The sequence below is a fragment of the Helicoverpa armigera genome, chromosome 2, assembly GCF_030705265.1.
Source record: "Helicoverpa armigera isolate CAAS_96S chromosome 2, ASM3070526v1, whole genome shotgun sequence".
NCBI classification, from domain to species: Eukaryota; Metazoa; Arthropoda; class Insecta; order Lepidoptera; family Noctuidae; genus Helicoverpa; species Helicoverpa armigera.
In genome coordinates, this window is record NC_087121.1 from 3899474 (window position 1) to 3916460 (window position 16987).

General features: G+C 37.7%; 2 protein-coding genes across 2 annotated transcripts; both read right to left on the reverse strand.

The window, feature by feature from the left end:
- Positions 1–979: 979 nt before the first annotated feature.
- LOC110375876 (myophilin) lies at positions 980–11782 on the reverse strand. The gene is made up of 4 exons (XM_021334159.3): positions 11586–11782; positions 3333–3469; positions 1459–1663; positions 980–1175 (listed from the first exon to the last, which is right to left on the reverse strand). Exons 1-4 carry the CDS (start codon positions 11637–11639, stop codon positions 1005–1007), a joined length of 567 nt encoding a protein of 188 aa, XP_021189834.1. The 5' UTR covers positions 11640–11782; the 3' UTR covers positions 980–1004.
- A 3504-nt stretch (positions 11783–15286) lies between these two features.
- Positions 15287–16285, reverse strand: LOC110376754 (uncharacterized). Its single transcript, XM_021335348.3, has 3 exons — positions 16001–16285; positions 15809–15926; positions 15287–15372 (listed from the first exon to the last, which is right to left on the reverse strand). Exons 1-3 carry the CDS (start codon positions 16163–16165, stop codon positions 15362–15364), a joined length of 294 nt encoding a protein of 97 aa, XP_021191023.1. The 5' UTR covers positions 16166–16285; the 3' UTR covers positions 15287–15361.
- Positions 16286–16987: the final 702 nt, after the last annotated feature.

Consider the following 16987-nt stretch of genomic DNA (forward strand, 5'->3'; position numbering starts at 1 on the left):
AGGAAACCCTGATTGTAAGTCAAAAGCGATTATACATATTTTGTTAGACACCTTTAAAACATATCTCAACCCCTTCGGAGTCAGAAGGCACAAGTATTACTATAAAAGAATTTGTAATTCTAATAATTGTACTGTTTAATAACATTTATTATAAAAAAACATCGTGAATGACAACATTGGCACATTCATAACATTTTAGAAGCAAAACCGAAAAGTTTATAATCTTATTAAAACAACCGGTTAATATCAAATGCTAGCTGACTTAAACTTATCAAGTATGTATAAATTAAAGTACTTCAAACTGCACAACATTATGGAATGGTTTCGGAATGATTTTGTCACATAAATGCTTTTCTTTCTATGACTGTAACATTGGTCAGATCTCAGGCTAGCGAAAATAATCAATTTCAATACTTTCTGCTCAAATGAAACTATTAAATAGTGATTACGCTCAAATAGTTATAAATGAGTAATTTTAAATCGAAATTGCATTATCCCTAACAAGATAACTGAACCCTAATGTTGACAGACAATTAGCCAAAATGGAGATTCAAAAAGAGATATTTTACAAGGAATGGTCCTTTCCTATTCTAACAATAAGTCATTTGAATCTAATAAGTACTGCACTATGCATAATTTATTTTTTTGTGTATATTCAGGGATGATTATCATCAAGAATACGTGTCAAAAATGTTTAAAATACAACGTGAACTGTTTTAACAGGAATATTTTTTTCTATAAACTTGTTGAGTGAACACACTGTGCGTATTTTCCCATTACAGTTCAATAGACTACATTAAAGGTATAGACGACAAATTCTTATGATTATTATAAATATACGTAAAAATTGATGAGAATCATCCCTGTCGAACATTTCGAGTGTACATTCAGGTTGTTGGCAAAGACACGGTGACACCCCACGCGACGGATGGCAGAACTTTCGAGAAACTGTCATGGGCGCGTGGGGAAGTGTGGCGTGTGGTGTTGCCTTTACAGTCTGTGATTTACATGTGCCTCGTGTTGCCGAAGTTGATACCGCTCTGGGTGGCGCCCTTGTTGGACCCGTACTGCAGAGAAATGACACCCTGACCGGCTCTCAGCTGCTCTTCAGAGAAGTTGCGCACGTTCTTTTCAGATTCCTTGGGTCCTATCGAAGGCTTGCCGTAGTTACCGGCCTGGAATATAAGAAATTTAAATTAATGATTAGTGAAAAACATAGATGTGTTACTTATATTTTGTGTTTCTGTATTTTCCTTTTAGATCATGAAAGTTGGTACTTTCAGCAAAAGTGTAGGTAACTGCCAGTTGCATAATATCGTCTTAAACTTACATGTGTAGGTATAATGAGGTCACTATTAACTATGTTCCTACTGGCAGGCATCAACTTTTATGAATCTTTTATATTTGCCTACAAACAGACTAGGGTTTCAGTTAAATTATTCAGTGAATAAGTATTACCTTTCTGCCAAGTGACTGGAGGCAGATAACAACGGAGTTGAGGTTCTGTCTCTCCCACAAGTCAACAGTCTGGAATGTTTCTTGCGCGGGCACGCCCAGCGTTTTAGCCGCTTCTAGGAAAGCGTTGATGTTCTCCATACACTTGAACGCCATCTTTGATACGTTCACTTTCTTCACCATATTAGGCTGAATGTCGTTTACGAGCCTGTAAAGAGAGGAAACAACATATATAAGTACTTACGTAACCATATTTACGAGTATTTCATCGCTGATGTACCTACTGAGGTACATATTTTCAAGTGACATTGAGAAAGGCCAGTAAGAATTGAGGATAAAGAATAGTGGTTATAGGTATAACTTCAAGTAGGTACCTAGTGAATATTATTACTCATTTCATGATGTTACCCATCTCTGTAATCCTACGTCAGTTTATGAAACCACATATAAAACAATCGGTGCTTATAGACACCATAATAGAACGATGATGGAATATTATATTATGCTCTTTCCATTATGTGATGAGTCGAGGGAACAATATTGACAGGGTAATTCGAGAAAGGCCGACATTGAGGCTATCCTACCTAATTACTTAATCCTCCTACGCTGTGTAACGTCAGCCAATTTTACGTGAAGCTAAAATCACAATGTCTCTCGCTTTATTTTGTGTTTCTCTATTCAGGAGTTCCCCATACTGAAATGTACATAAATTATAATAACTTGGTAATAAGTTAGTTTGTAAAAGAATTTCAAGAATTCTTCTAATACCATTTCAGAGAACACTCCTTCAAATAAACTCACAAACTTCACTGCTTACTCAGACAAGTTTTCATATTCAGCTTGCCATGACGAACCAGAAGAAAGGAAGATATTCGCTTAAAATATTGCTTCTTTCGACATCTACAAAGGCTTTGAATAGTCGTCCGAAGAGAGATGGCCGATATTTACTTATTGAGACGGCAAGTCTGGTTGCTATGCAAATACAATGTTCGCTGAGGACATTCCGTCTCGCTAGCGGAACCTATAACTTCTAGATATACTGCGCTATGCATCTCCGATATAGATGGTACTGCGTTTCGAATGCTGATCAATGGTTTCCGTTACTGTTATCTATCTACCCATTTATCAATTCTTGTAGGTTTTCCTGCTAATGTAGTGCAAAGAATTGCTTTCCTAACTCGCCCGCATAAAATTGATTTCGGACGAGATGACGATTTTTATTTCTTTAATATTCCCGTTTCGGCTAAGTGGATGAGATAGTCGTATGTGGGTCGGACAGTTAGATTTTGAAAGTTTAGTTTGACTATTCTTCACAAACAAAATCCTTTACCTATACGCACTTAAGTACTTTCCTACAGTTCAGTATGGTTTATTTCTCTTGTATGTATGACAAAACATCTATTGTCCGCAGACAGACAGAAACGATAATTTAATTTAGGTTAAGCCGGGGACAATCCCTAGAGCAAAGTGCTCTATAGTGCCATTGAACAGTGATTCAATTCACATTGTCATGGTCATTGAAGGGAAAGATTACGTAACTTATCTCTTGTAGGTATAGTTATGATTAATGTAGCAGGTAATTTCAAGTCTTCTGATGCATGTTTTGAGAAAATGAACTTTTAGTCAGGCACCAATAGTTCGAGCCTTTTGTAGTGTTTTATAGTACAGGACTGGTATTATGGCTGTATGGACCATATGCGCGGCTTGTTCCCATTTACTCCAAACCCTTTGTTTTTAGTTAGCAAAGTTTTCATACATTTCTTCCACTTGGGTCCAAAATTTTGTAGAAGAAAATAAATAAACTAGGACTAACTAACTAAAAGCCATTGACTTTCGGAACCATAAGCACGCTGTGTTAAAAATATTAAGAAACTCACTTGCACAGAATGGTGCCGTCTTTGAGCACTTCGTAGAAGTTGTCCATATCTCCCGAAGTGTTGGTGGGCTCGCCGATGATAGAGTTGATCCATTCTAGGCACTCCTGCGCTAGCTCCTCGCTGTATTTGCTGTTAATCTGAAAAAGAAAATTAAAGATAGCATTAGGTTAGGTTAATTGATAATATCCATTGATTTCAATGGGATTATGGGGGATGATGGGATCAATCTATAAATGTTGGACAAAATCATGTTAAAAGATACCATATTTTTTCACTAAATTGCAATCTCGTTTTTAGTGAGACAAAATAAAAACTAATCATTAAATTAAGTAAAGGTTCATAGTATTAACTTCTATGGAACTTTCTAGAAGGCATAAAGCCAATGCTATAGGTATACCTACAGCGTGTTTTAATGCTTTATCTGTCTGCGACGTATCCATTTTCCAAGGAGGTTTACGATATGCATTAAAATCGACCCACTTTGTACTCGTAAACTGGTTGGCTGAAAATACGGTCTAGCCATATAAGTGAGAATGTACTTAATTCCAGTCTAAAGGAATAACGAATTGTTGATCGAGGTAAGATCAAATAAATGATCAGTATCGTGCAGTAATTCTGTGTTATGTACCTACGTATAATACCTACATACACTACATACATATCAAATCATACATATCGGGCCGCATTTCCAACGTCTTGCTCCCCGATTGTTGGCCGCAGCTTCTGCGCTCTCACGCCTGCTGCCCAACCTCAGGGGACCCAATACCTCCTGCCGGAGGCTTTATATGGGGGTCGTGCGGGCGATGGCGCTCTACGCCGCGCCAGTGTGGGCGAACACCCTGACGGCCCGCAATCTTGCAGTGCTGCGAAGACCTCAGCGTGCGATGGCCATCAGGGTCATAAGGGGATACCGTACGATCTCCTTTGAAGCGGCATGCCTCCTAGCCGGATCCCCACCATGGGACCTAGACGGGAAAGTCCTCGCGTCACTCTATACATGGCGCGAGGAAGCAGTGCAGCGGGGTGAGTGTCTCGTGCCTCGACAAGTTGAGGCGCGCAGGGCAGAGCTCCGCCAGGTGTTAATGGTGGAATGGGAGCAGCGACTTGCGCGACCCACGGCAGGGCACGCCGTCGTCGCGGCGGTCAGGCCCGTTATGAAGGAGTGGCTGGAGAGAAGCCACGGTGCCCTCAGCTTCCGCCTGACACAGGTTCTTACCGGACATGGGTGTTTCGGAAAGTTCCTGTGTCGCATAGGCCGGGAGCCCACGCCCGAATGCCACCACTGTGGGATCTGCACAGAGGACTCGGCGCTGCACACGTTGTTGGAATGCCCAGCATGGGCAACGCAGCGCCGTGACCTAGTGGCAGTAGTAGATGCTGCGGGAAGTCTTTCGCTGCCGGCTGTCGTGTCCTGCATGGTCGGCAGCGAAGAAGGGTGGAACGCCGTCGCCTCCTTTTGTGAGGATGTGATGGTTTTAAAGGAGGCGGCGGAAAGGGAGAGAAACTGCTTCCTCTCTCCCCGCCCGCAGCAGACGTGGTGGGCGTCGCAGGGTGGCTGATCTCCGGCCACCATAGGGCGCGGCCTGCGGGCGATAGACTAGGGGCGTCTGTCGTCCGATCAGTAACAGGCCTCGAGACGGTGGCGTTGTGTTGCGCGCGCCTCTCTTAGTGGAGTTTGCTGTGGCCGCTGGGTGACGGCCACAGAGGCTGACGGGGCCCGCCTTCGAACATCTGGCGGGCCAATACCTGTCGGGGGTGCGGAAGAATGCTTTGGCGATACCCGTGCCCTCGACAATAGGTAATAGAAGGCAACACTGGGTGGGTTTTTAGCCGGTAAGAGTCCGGCACACCCCCTCCACCGACCCCAGGTGGAGGGAAGTCCATGAGGATTTTCCCCTGCCAAAAAAAAAGAGTAGAGGTGTATGTATTAGAGGTCTGACATTTTTGTCAGTAAACCGCCAAAAAAAGACGCATGGAGAAGAAAAATAAACTTTTCTAACTTGAAACTTCAAATGAAAATTTGTTCCACCGCTTCTTCTTTCCAGCAAAGAAATATAGGAAGTGGTGAAGGACCTTTGACCTTCAAAACGTGCTGATTTTCAGACTACTTACAAAAAAATGACTTTTTGTCTTTTATCTTGGTGAAGGAAATTAATACATTTAACGAGAAATATTAGCCAATTTGAAGTAGCTAGTGGTTTTACTCAGTGCGAACAGCATTCATGGCAATATGAAACTGGTTTGTGGTTAAAACGCAGTTAATTTGAGTGCAAATCAATCCGTCACAGCAATAAACTAGGTATGTCCACTGTTAAAATACGCCATTTTCTTTCAAAAGAGTTGTTTACAAACAATCAATATGGGATATAATAATATAGTTTGGTTCCATTTGGTCATAGCGGACTGAATTTCATACTTAAGTACATTTTATTTTTAGTCCGACAGTTACAGGAATATCCACATACAAAATTATCAAATATAATATAGGTACCAAGCAATCAGTGCATTAATGATTTTAATTAGTTACCTGTTTATTTAATTAATTACTCTGGTTACCTTCCGTGTATTTAGCAGAGATAGCGATTTTAGGAAGTGTTTATTAAGTGAAATATCTACCATTAATAGATAGGTAGGAGCATGCAATTTTTTTTTTGGCAAAAATAAATCACATTGAACCCTATGTGCTCGAGTCCGATTCGCACCTAGCCGATTTTTTTTTTATGCCATTTCATAATGTGATCATGTCAACGCAACGCACATACTTACATACTCGACAGCAGTTTTAAAGTTATATTATTATCATATCACAATGCTATCATTGTTAATATTGAGGAGGGAAAAATATTTCAGGACACAGAAGTGGTTTGTCTGGTAATCCCGAGAATTTTGATAAGCCAACTTTATAACAGAGTTACAAAAACATAAAAGATATCTTTATAATTTTCACAAAGAGTATCAAAGAACCTATATAGCATTAGAAACTTAACCCCAAAAGCTAGGAAGTCATCCCTAGGACTTTCAACTTAGCGTAAAACTTAAAAATCTACGCTTTACGCTTCCTGAAACTCAGTAAAAGTAGATAAGTAAATCTACGCTTTCCTGAAACTCAGTCACAATAGGGTGTTTCTATTTACCTACTTAAATATTATAATAATACTTATAGGTACATAGTTATGTATGTATTATGTTGAAAACGGGAAATAACATCATCATGTCATGCAATTCGCTATATCAACTGAGAACCGACTGGAAGCCCAAGGTCATACTGATAAGAAATGAGCGAATAGTTTAATATAGCCACTGCCGCTTAGTTTCTGCTCAATTATTACATTACAGCTTCATGTTTATATAATATCAACTGTGAAATTACGCGGACATTGTTTTTATTGATTGCAGATCAAACTGTAAACAAGGCGTGTATTGGTCAAGTTCATATAGTACCTAGTCATAGTTATCTACTACTTAGTAGTTACTGAACACAGAAAAAGAGAAGAAAATCATCAAATAATTTCAAGTCACAGTGTTAAATTCCCCACCAAAAATAAAAGGTAACGTTCTCGATTGGCACATTCCATTTGTAACTGAATAAAATATTTTCTTTTATGATTTCTGTCACAGAAGCACATGACATTTGATAATTTACCACATTATTTCAAATTTATATAACAATGTACATAGCTATCAACTCTGAAACAAAAGTTTCGAAATAGTTCATTATTTCACCGTCTTATCATAGAAACAAAATTAATATTCATCACGTTCTTTGCTACGAAAGTAAGCGATAGAATTGTGTCTCCGTGCCTATAGTGAAGTAACAGTGGATTGATACGTGCAATAACAGCTGTGCTAATTAAATGTGCCCGTTTGTTTACGTACTCAACTGCTCAGAAGATCATTTTATTAGTTGGAAGTCATGTGTTTTATATTAAGTAGACTGGCTGGAGCAACAAAATGTCTTTAAAAATCTGTATATAATTTTAAAGTGGACCCAAACTAGGACGTTTTAGACTGGCTGGCTGATTTCATTGAATCACCATTCTCAGGGATGGGTTTATAGGGGAAATGGCTACTTACTTAAATGTCTGTCTGGCGCACCCTGAGGAGTTCGTACTGACTTTTAGACTTAAGTGACTGGCGTATATTGTTTCCAGGTATTATTTTTCATTTCCTATTCAATTTTAATACATTAGAAGTACTCGAAGTAATGACAATAAGTATGTACGAGTACATTCCAGAGGTTTTACTAATACGATTTTATCTATCATGTTTGTGACTAGTCACGAACGATGACCAAATCCTAAAGCTAATGAATCAACAACAAATTATTTAGAACTATAATGAAATAATCGAATCTTCCTGTAACAATACGTAGTAAACCACCAAAAACTAACTCATGCGCACGATGAAGCTGACGTAATCAGCCAAGGATTCGATCGTGACTCAGAGTCCGGTATGTCAGCCGTTGTAACCTTAAAAAAGTTCGCATGCTCTCGCACAACCTGTTTTAGAAGGAAGCGCAGATTTTCAGCTACTTTTAAGTAACACTTATTTTTGTTGCCATGTCGCACAGCAAATTCCTGCCTTGTCGGCTACATTTGGCTCAACCACGAAGGTTTTGAATTTTAATTTGTTCCAAATGGGAGCTGCCGATTCCCTTTCATTAATATTCCAAAGCGTTGTCTAATTTGTGTTTGAACTTTGAGGAAGTGATATCTTGTAAGCAACGTCCTGTATTAACTATGTTGCGCTGTCATCAAAAAATGGTGTACGCCAAATAAGTAAAAGGTTGTATGTTGAAACACAAGTGAACTCAACATTTCTGCTATCACTAACTCGTTTTATTTGTAGAATTCCCAGCATCGAGTTTTGAACAATACACCAGTATCACTATTTATTTACTATATTCAATTAATTAACTCCGTTGCTTGTTAATATTATTATCAATCTAAAACAAAGGTCGTTGGGTGAATTAGGTTGGTTCGATAGCTACGGCAGCTATCGAATCATTATTTCGGTACTAAAATAACTGATTTCTCTGATATGAATACGGAATATGTAGAGACTGGTAACAAAATGAACAAACATGATTTTGCTTTGAATGGTTACATTCATGTTGCGTTATTTGATCCTCCCCTTTTTTAGCTGACTCCTGACATGGGCAGATGTGAAACGAGGCCAAGAAGCATAAGATTGCGAATATCAATACTGCTGTAATGATATTAAAGCGTTCATTCACTACTAATCGGCATACAGCCATACACGGAGTGTTAACAAAAACGTTTGTAGCCATAAATAACTATGATTCAATGTCAACGGCTCCAGTCTTTTGAAGCATGGACTGCGTCCTCGCGGTTACGTCAGATGATTCCTACAGCACCAACAATTATAAGGAAATTGAGCATTTTCTGGGAACGATGATGAATTGCTCTTTGTTGACCGTTATATGTAGGTACAAGGTATTGTTATTATAGACGTGATATGGTTTAAGGTAAATCGTATAAAAGTATCCAGTCTCACAGGTCATCGTCAACAATGGCTCCAACATTGACTAGTAAGGGGACAGGAATGGGGTCACCGTGCGAGGCCAACTGTCAGACGGTGTCAATGCAATGCAACCAGTATATTGATTTGCAAAAATGGGAATAATTTCAAGTTTAAGCGTAAATTAATTCACATAATTTGCTTAAACTATTAAGGTTGTATTTTGCATTGCCACTAAAATGACTTCGTCAGGTGAAGTAATACTGTTTACATGGATCATATTTCACCGTTAGGCCACACAAGGTGTAATGTGATCTACACCTTTTTGTTAATCTATGTATCTTAAATTACACAACGATTTACTATGTTGCTTGTACAAGCTAAATCAGGATTCCATGTTTAAATTTAACATCACAAGAGAAATTTGGTCAAGTGTCAATCTTGAACATATGGCTGGGTTGAAAGTGGCCTGCATTTAAGCCATATAAATGAATCCTGCGTAAAGGCCATACCTTATAAGGTGCGGTACTGTGTGTTGTAACAGAACCGAGCCTTATATGAGTCATCGTCTCGGTGAATTAGTATAAAATAAATTCTTTTGAGCTAATTGAACATCTGTTTCGTCCAAATTATTTGCGAGGGTTAGAAAATTCGTAAAGGAAGCGATTCGTCACTAATCCATGTTGAATGTCACAAACTTTATCAAATTACAGTAAAAACAAGAATGTGTACTTATCTAATTAATTTTCCCGGTGCACACTATCATACGCTTTATTATGTATTTAGTCTTATTGAAACTAACTGTAACTCCGTAATTAGAAGAAGAGAGTAACTAATACAATATAAACGTCCGTCCGTTTGACCTGCATACTCGTTTTACTGATAAGGCGCATAGCCTCACGTACCTGTTTGTCAGTCGGAAAACATACTTATTTTGGTATTCATCGAAAAAGCGATTGATAAAATATAAATTTTAAAGAAAACTTTCCACCTGAGCGCTAAGGACGGGACAAAAAGTGTTCTAAAACCGGTTATATCCATGTTAACTGATCTTCCTTGACCTACATGCGAGACCGGTGCGACCGCTGCCAGGAAGAAAGGTGTCCTGACTATAATTACAAGACCGTAAAAGTTTAAAATTTCACAGATCTTGGTTTGATTCTGAAGTAACGGAAAGTAAATTATATGTTCGCTTTGGTACCATGGGGCTTTATGTACGTGGAGAGGAGGTTAATTAATATTTATTTAGTTATCAAAACGACATAAGGCTTGGTTGGCAGAGCGTTGCTGGAGCAATGACCGTTTAGGACCGTTTGCTCTGGAGACGGTAACTTTAGGTGAGAAACTCATGCTTGTGTGTAACACAATGACTGTAGATGTATTCGATTTCATCTGTGGATTTATTTAATCCTGGTTCACGTCAGTTTACCTTTTCAAAATATCTTTTACCTGTTTTAGCTTAAGGATCCTTTAAAACATTTCATTTATTGTAATATCATAATTTATTATAGGTAAGGTACCTTTTTCATTCAGATAGTAGGTACTTAATAACCATCTGCTTAAATATTCTAAAAAACAGATGGCAGCGAAAAATAATCATTCAAGATCTATTTATAGAACAATGATGCTGTTACATAGATGCGTTCTTTATGAACGAAATGTCACAATAGACAATAAAATAAATTGCTTAATTAATGGGACGTGGCGATCCAGTCACCTCGAACTCTGTTTAAGGACTGCAAGCATTGACATTCGTAGTTAATAATAAAAACACTTTTTTATATTTAGCAATATTTTTTCTTGTAAAATGCGATAAATGATTCATCTGTCTACAACCTTGCTTCAATGCAAACTTGTGATGTTACTTTACGTTACTTGTATTTTAATGCAAAACTACGCCATTTGTATACAATATACAAGCCTATCTACTGAAATTTTCCTTGGAATGAAGATACATAACATTTATTAGCCTTTAAACTAAACACTATTGTTTAGGTGTTACAGCGGGCATGCTGATTCCATAATAATGGTAACGATAAGATGAAGTAACCCCATTCTGCTGTCAAAACATAAAATAAAATGAATCATTGAAAGTTGATTTATTTACCTTTTAACCCCACAAACAGATTTTTCGACCCAAACAAAATAGTCGAGTTGGGAACATACCTACCGGCTAACTCAATCTCGAATTCTCGATTCATAATTTTTTTGTGTTTATGGCAAAGGCATTTTTTTATACATAAATCTGTTTTTTTTAATGCTGAACAGGTTTTATTCATCTGTTTAGAGTTCCAACCACGTGTATCTGCACCTTTAACTTTTAGTGGGTAGGTAAGTGCTTGGTAAGGGTGCATACATAATACAAAGATTGCAGCATCAAGAAAGATTCATGTTTCAAGCTATTGTCTGTCAAGTCTACTGAACAACCATAATAGGAACCTGCTAGAACCACAGATATAATAATAAGATAGGTATCTACATAAGAATACGAAACTAAGCAAACACATGATGTGTGCCGCCTGTCGACGTTACTTCAAGACCATCTGGCCCTTGTATCTCAACAAACGAGGTCACACCATCTGTTCCCATAACTAGGTCACGGCTGAGTCCTTGTAACACAATTCTGGACCTCACAGCATCCCCAATCAATAATCTAGCCGTACAACGCGACCTGTTTACGAAGAGCCACTCCCACATCGCACTATAAAATACATTTGCACTATAACACACGGTCGGGTTATAGCTTGAAAATCTCGCAAGTTCAGAACTTACCTTTCTCTGCGCTTCGGCGGCAAATCCTGACTTGGCAGCCCTGTTGTTGGCCATGTTGAGTGAACTATCTAACAGCTAGCTATTGTAAATAATAAATTAAATCACTGACACGGGTGTTCGCCGTGAAGTCACTGTGTACAGAATGTAAACAGGCGCGCGGGTCAACACGACACGACCGAGTCGCACGAAGTCCGATGTGTGAGTGTGTGCATGAATGACATCATGCAGCGCCGCGCGGTGCCGGCCGGCGCGAGCGGCTAGGCCCGTGCACAGTCGATAAACCGAATCCAATAAGAAACACGTTAGAATTTATTGAACATTAACATTTAATTAATTGTTCAAATAATCATTAATTAACACTTTTTGTGGGTAATTGAGTTTAAAGTAGTTACCTACCTAAGTAAATAGTAATAACTGTATGTGTATGATACAGTAGAAGAATCGAGTTTAGGATAAAACGATTTGCATAAGTATACACATTGTAGTCTTTGATTTGCATATTCAATGAAGTTTGAAATGCATGTCATTATGACACTTCCTCTGCAAAATATTTATGATTTGGAAAGAGTTCCTACTCCTCAAGAATATTACGAAGTAGATGTAAGTTAATTTAGGTCTTTTTATTTTAGGTGGTATATTAAGCTATTTCAAAACCTAAACCTATCACTTACCTAAGCCTTTTTGAGAAAACGATTACGAAATAAAAAAAATAACGACTATCGATACCATATAAAGCCAACACTAAAAGTTCGAAATGTAAAACGAAATACAAGTTGGGAATACAATGAGAGCGAGTAAATCGACGATATAACCCCATCTCTGTCTAACGTCTCGTCGAAATGGCGGCAACTTACCGAGATCCGACGGCCGACCTCAAGTAAGGAGTCTGGAGGTTTTGTTCGATGCGGTTTGACTGCACAACGGCCTAACGCGACTAAACCTTCTAACTTATGCATTTCCACGAAGTTAATGAACTAGGCTCTTGCTTCCTTATTCGTTTCTTGGACCTGTAGAATACTTGGTTTATTTTCGTCTTCAACTTTAATAGATTGTAGACAATATTTTTACTGGAAACTATTCGAATCTACAGTTCCTTTGGAGTATATCGATACTCAATTTATATTCTTGTACTTTCCTACTAGGTACCAAGAATAATAGAGGCATAAAATACTTTTTGATATGCCGTGAAAGCGATTAAGCACGTACAGTCGGCTTCTAGCGTAATAATGAAGCATTCTTTCAAGATCAAGTTGTACCATTCATTGCTCCTAACTCCGATTCGTTTAATAAAACCGGTTAGATTAACACAAATCGAACAGGCTGTAGTGCAATCCAATTTACTTACGACCATTCCCAATATTGTATCTGCTGTTGAGATGGTTACCAGAGAAGAATCTGACTTGTATGGAGCTAATGTCAAAATTTAATCTCTAGTAGACTAAAGAATGGATAGACAGGACATTGGGATCGGACGTTAACTTACTTAGAAAGTTTAACGCTATCTAGGCAATAGTTGTGGCAATATGAATACCTATAATAAATACAAGCATACAAAATTGGATATAAAATTAGTGATGTATTAGTAGTGATGGGGTTATTGGAATATGTATTCTGTATCACTCCAAATAAGGCTTAAAATTGACTGTTAATGATGTTATTGATAAAGACGGGGTGCCGGTAACGAGGTTTTGTCGTTATTCTCCTATCTGACGTCATTCTATGATTATGTATGTCCCTTGTATCTTCATAGTGTAGCTTATTGTATCCTACCTACATCATGTGTATATTTAGATATATTAGTTATGCGAGCGGCTTATGTAACTTATATTTCTCTGTATTTCAATTAAAACTGGTTGTAAATAATCTCTTTTACCTACTCATTAGGTATTTGAGGCTGTTTATTATTTTCAATTTACTTAAAAAAACAGTAACAATGCGTTTCAATCGAAAAAAACTTATACTTACCTATATGGTTTCAGTCAGTTGTGTGGGGGAATTGTGTGCTTTATTTACGTTATTATAAAACCATAATAGAGATCGGTAGTTTCAGTTAACAGTCATTCTTATTCATTCATATGAATTGACTATTATTACATGATAGGCAAAATAATAGACAAGGATCATCAAGCAAATATTAAGTTCGTAAATAACCAACAAATTGAGAAGTAAGGTGCAAAATAAATCAGATACAACAAAGTAGAAATTATTAAAATTAATTAAAAACGTAAACATGTTAAAATCCCCCAAATTATGTAAATCTAAAACAACAGAGGAAGATGAAAGGATGAAAGAAAAAAAAAACAATAAATAAAAAGTAGGTTCATCAAACAATATTATATTATGGTTGTGCTTAATAGATTCAGTTCAGCATTATGGAAATGGAACTTTAGATAAAAGCTAAAAAAAAATTCAGATTAACGAACTTATTCTGCCATCTCTCTTATTAGACTTGTACCATTTGTAATTTATGCACAAGGCTTCGTTCCTTTTTCCAGTAGCCAATGAGTCGAGTTGTTTCGTCCGCGCAGCCTTTTGTTAGTGCATTCCATCCTCACTAGGTGGCGTTTTAACAAACTTTAAAAAGCAAATACTGGCCACTTACAACCTAGCCATTCTAAAACAACATGCCAAAAGTTTTATTGACATTGAAAATTGGTTCATGTAACAAACAGAAAAAATATGAAACAGCCAAAATTTTAGTGGAAATGTGAGCAAAAAATTCAAAAAGCACTACCTTACATTTGCAAGGGTGGCTCGACGCGGCGGCAGAACGTTTATGCAAAAGAAGAAGAGGAAGATCAAAATGGAATGTCGCCAAAGAAGAAGTCGACGGCAAGCCGTCTCTTGCAATACTCTTGGATGCGAATCATCGAGGACGCAACTGTCTAAACCTTGGAACTTCCTGTATAGCATATCCAGCTTTCTAATCTTATCAAGTCTCTTAGGAGTCATTTACTTAATGCTGGATTATCATTGTGCTACTTGCGACTCGAAATGTGATTTGAATACTATTAATAAGAGCATAGAGGACATTGCGGTAATTCTTTTTAGCTTTTAAGTTATACGCAAATGCTTGATTTTGAAAAACGTTGGGGGAAAAGTAATGATTTTGTAACTAGTCGAGAGGAGGAATAATAAATGTGATCATTGATAGCTGATATTGTTACGGGTTATATTAAATAATTGAAAACCTAATAAATAGATATGTATTCCTACTTACCTACTAATTTTGGGACATATAATAGCCTAACTCAGATTTTTGTCTACCTCATGAACCTAGATGAACTGTCAGCGTGATAGCCGTTTAATTTGATTTTAGAAGCACACTTAAGTCTTTGATTCGTTGATTGAATATATAACACACGTTTGTTCCAGAAAAATCTAGCAATTATGAAAAACAGTTACTACGATTTAGAACTGAAGATATCTCGGTTTTCTCAAGAACTACCGAAGATAGAAGGACAAATCGATATTTTAGAAGCTCTTGCAGCTGCTCTCGAGAATAAAGAAACTGGTGGATGGGATCCAAATCAACGAGCCATTCCTGCAGCAACGCCTGATGTCCGTATATGTATAAACAAGCCTCCAAATGATGCACGGAAGAATGCTTCCAAATGCGGCTGTGCGAAGAAAAAATCGACTCCAGTCAAATACTGACTAGACAATAAGCATAAAATGAGCTAGGAAAAAAAACATGTCGATCAAAGTGCTTTAGATGATTTATTACAAATAAAGTCAATGTATCTTCTATTTTCTCTTCAATTATCACTTTTAACTCAAACAATATCTGAAAAATATGTCACATGTTTGAATGAACAATTTGGAAGACATTATTTATTATCCTAGTTGGGTAATGGGGTTCATTACAGATGACTGATTGCATTTATAAAATTCTAGCTTAGATTGTCGACAAGCTTGTCTGCAATGTTCTAGATCTTTGTAACATGTGTGGCGATTCTGGGTAGGAATAATTTGGGTGATTTGATCGATTGGAGATTGATTATCTGGTGTGGTTCCCGTGTCTACTGGAGTTATTGTATTAGTCGTGACGTTTTTACCCAAAGGTCCCGTGGCCTTGTGTTCATAGCTATCTGTTTCAATTTGTTTACTACAGTTCGTTGCGATTCCTACAGCGGCATTCGTTTGATTTCCCGGTGTTAAGAGAGTTTGAACTTCGAGATCCTGTAGTCCTTTAGGATGACTTAAATTATATATGCTCTTACATCTTGCATCTGGTTTCTTCTGTTCTAAACATTGATGGCTTTGGTCAACCATTATAAACAATTCTCTCAGTTCAGAGTAGAGATTATCGTACGCCTTGCCAATGTTTGTGATCGTGTCCTGCAACCAAGAAAATATACCGTATATTTTGTACTTTCGTAGTAGGAAAATCATAATATATATGAAACAATTACCTTCAGCGAGTTCAAACTTTGTTTCATTATCGTTAGTTCACTTTGTATGGTATATTTCTCCCAAAAGTTTATGCTTAAATGACCAACTAAAGCGAACATAGCAAAGAAGAGGACGGTATCGACACACACACTTTTAAACGATTTCCTTGGGACGACACGAGGCATTTTGGGTTACATTGACTTTAAAACGAATTTATTATTTATTTTATCAGTTTTTTTAATACTTGTGAATTTTTAACTACATTTTTTGGACATTTCCATTTTGTTATGTCTTGACGTGTTTTGTCAAGATTTATTATGGTCTATCCAGACCATAGATTTACCATCCCACAATATAGAGGTCAGTGTCCCACAACGATAGACCTTTAGGCCGGCAATACACGGACCGCTTGAAGCAGTCAGGGGGCGACAGCTTCATGCTGCAACTGCACAGTGCTCTGCAGAGTTCTATGGACGCACATACACGAACCGCTCGAGCAGTCGCAACTAATTCGGGTGAACCACATGAGATTTTTCGGCTACTACCAGCTCACTCTGCGAAGACAAAACCAAGCTTGTTATTACACGCTTTGCGTTGAAACAGCTGAATCAATCGAGATTTAATCTGGCATGCAGATGTAGCTTGGAAGCGTTTTATCCGGGTAGTAGACTAAGTCGCGAAAGAAATCAAGTCCATTATTAAGGCTGTGTTCTTACCAAAGTGACTGTCGGCTGCCGAATGTGAGCAGGCTTTATGCCCCAGTGTAAACGTGAAAATAAATCCTAATCGGCGCGAGTAATCGGCCGCCGAATGTCAGCGTCTACGCATCGTAGACGTAATAACGTATCGTCACTTAGATGTGAACGAAAAAGTGAATATGTATAGAAAACACTGATATTCAAAAAGCCCGTTTTTGTATATCAATGATGGAATATACAATAAACTATATATGATAGTCAGTTTGGTTTGAACACAGCCAACGTGACATTTTCTTATTGATTAATATT

Bases quoted from the DNA above. Each gene is read 5' to 3' on its own strand.
- LOC110375876 (XM_021334159.3), bottom strand. From the start codon at position 11,639: ATGGCCAACAACAGGGCTGCCAAGTCAGGATTTGCCGCCGAAGCGCAG. The intron at 1,664-3,332 runs GTGAGTTTCTTA...CTCTCTTTACAG, and splicing joins GACGGCACCATTCTGTGCAA to GCTCGTAAACGACATTCAGC. The intron at 1,176-1,458 runs GTAATACTTATT...CTTATATTCCAG, and splicing joins TCCAGTCACTTGGCAGAAAG to GCCGGTAACTACGGCAAGCC.
- LOC110376754 (XM_021335348.3), bottom strand. From the start codon at position 16,165: ATGCCTCGTGTCGTCCCAAGGAAATCGTTTAAAAGTGTGTGTGTCGAT. The intron at 15,927-16,000 runs GTAATTGTTTCA...TCTTGGTTGCAG, and splicing joins AAAGTTTGAACTCGCTGAAG to GACACGATCACAAACATTGG.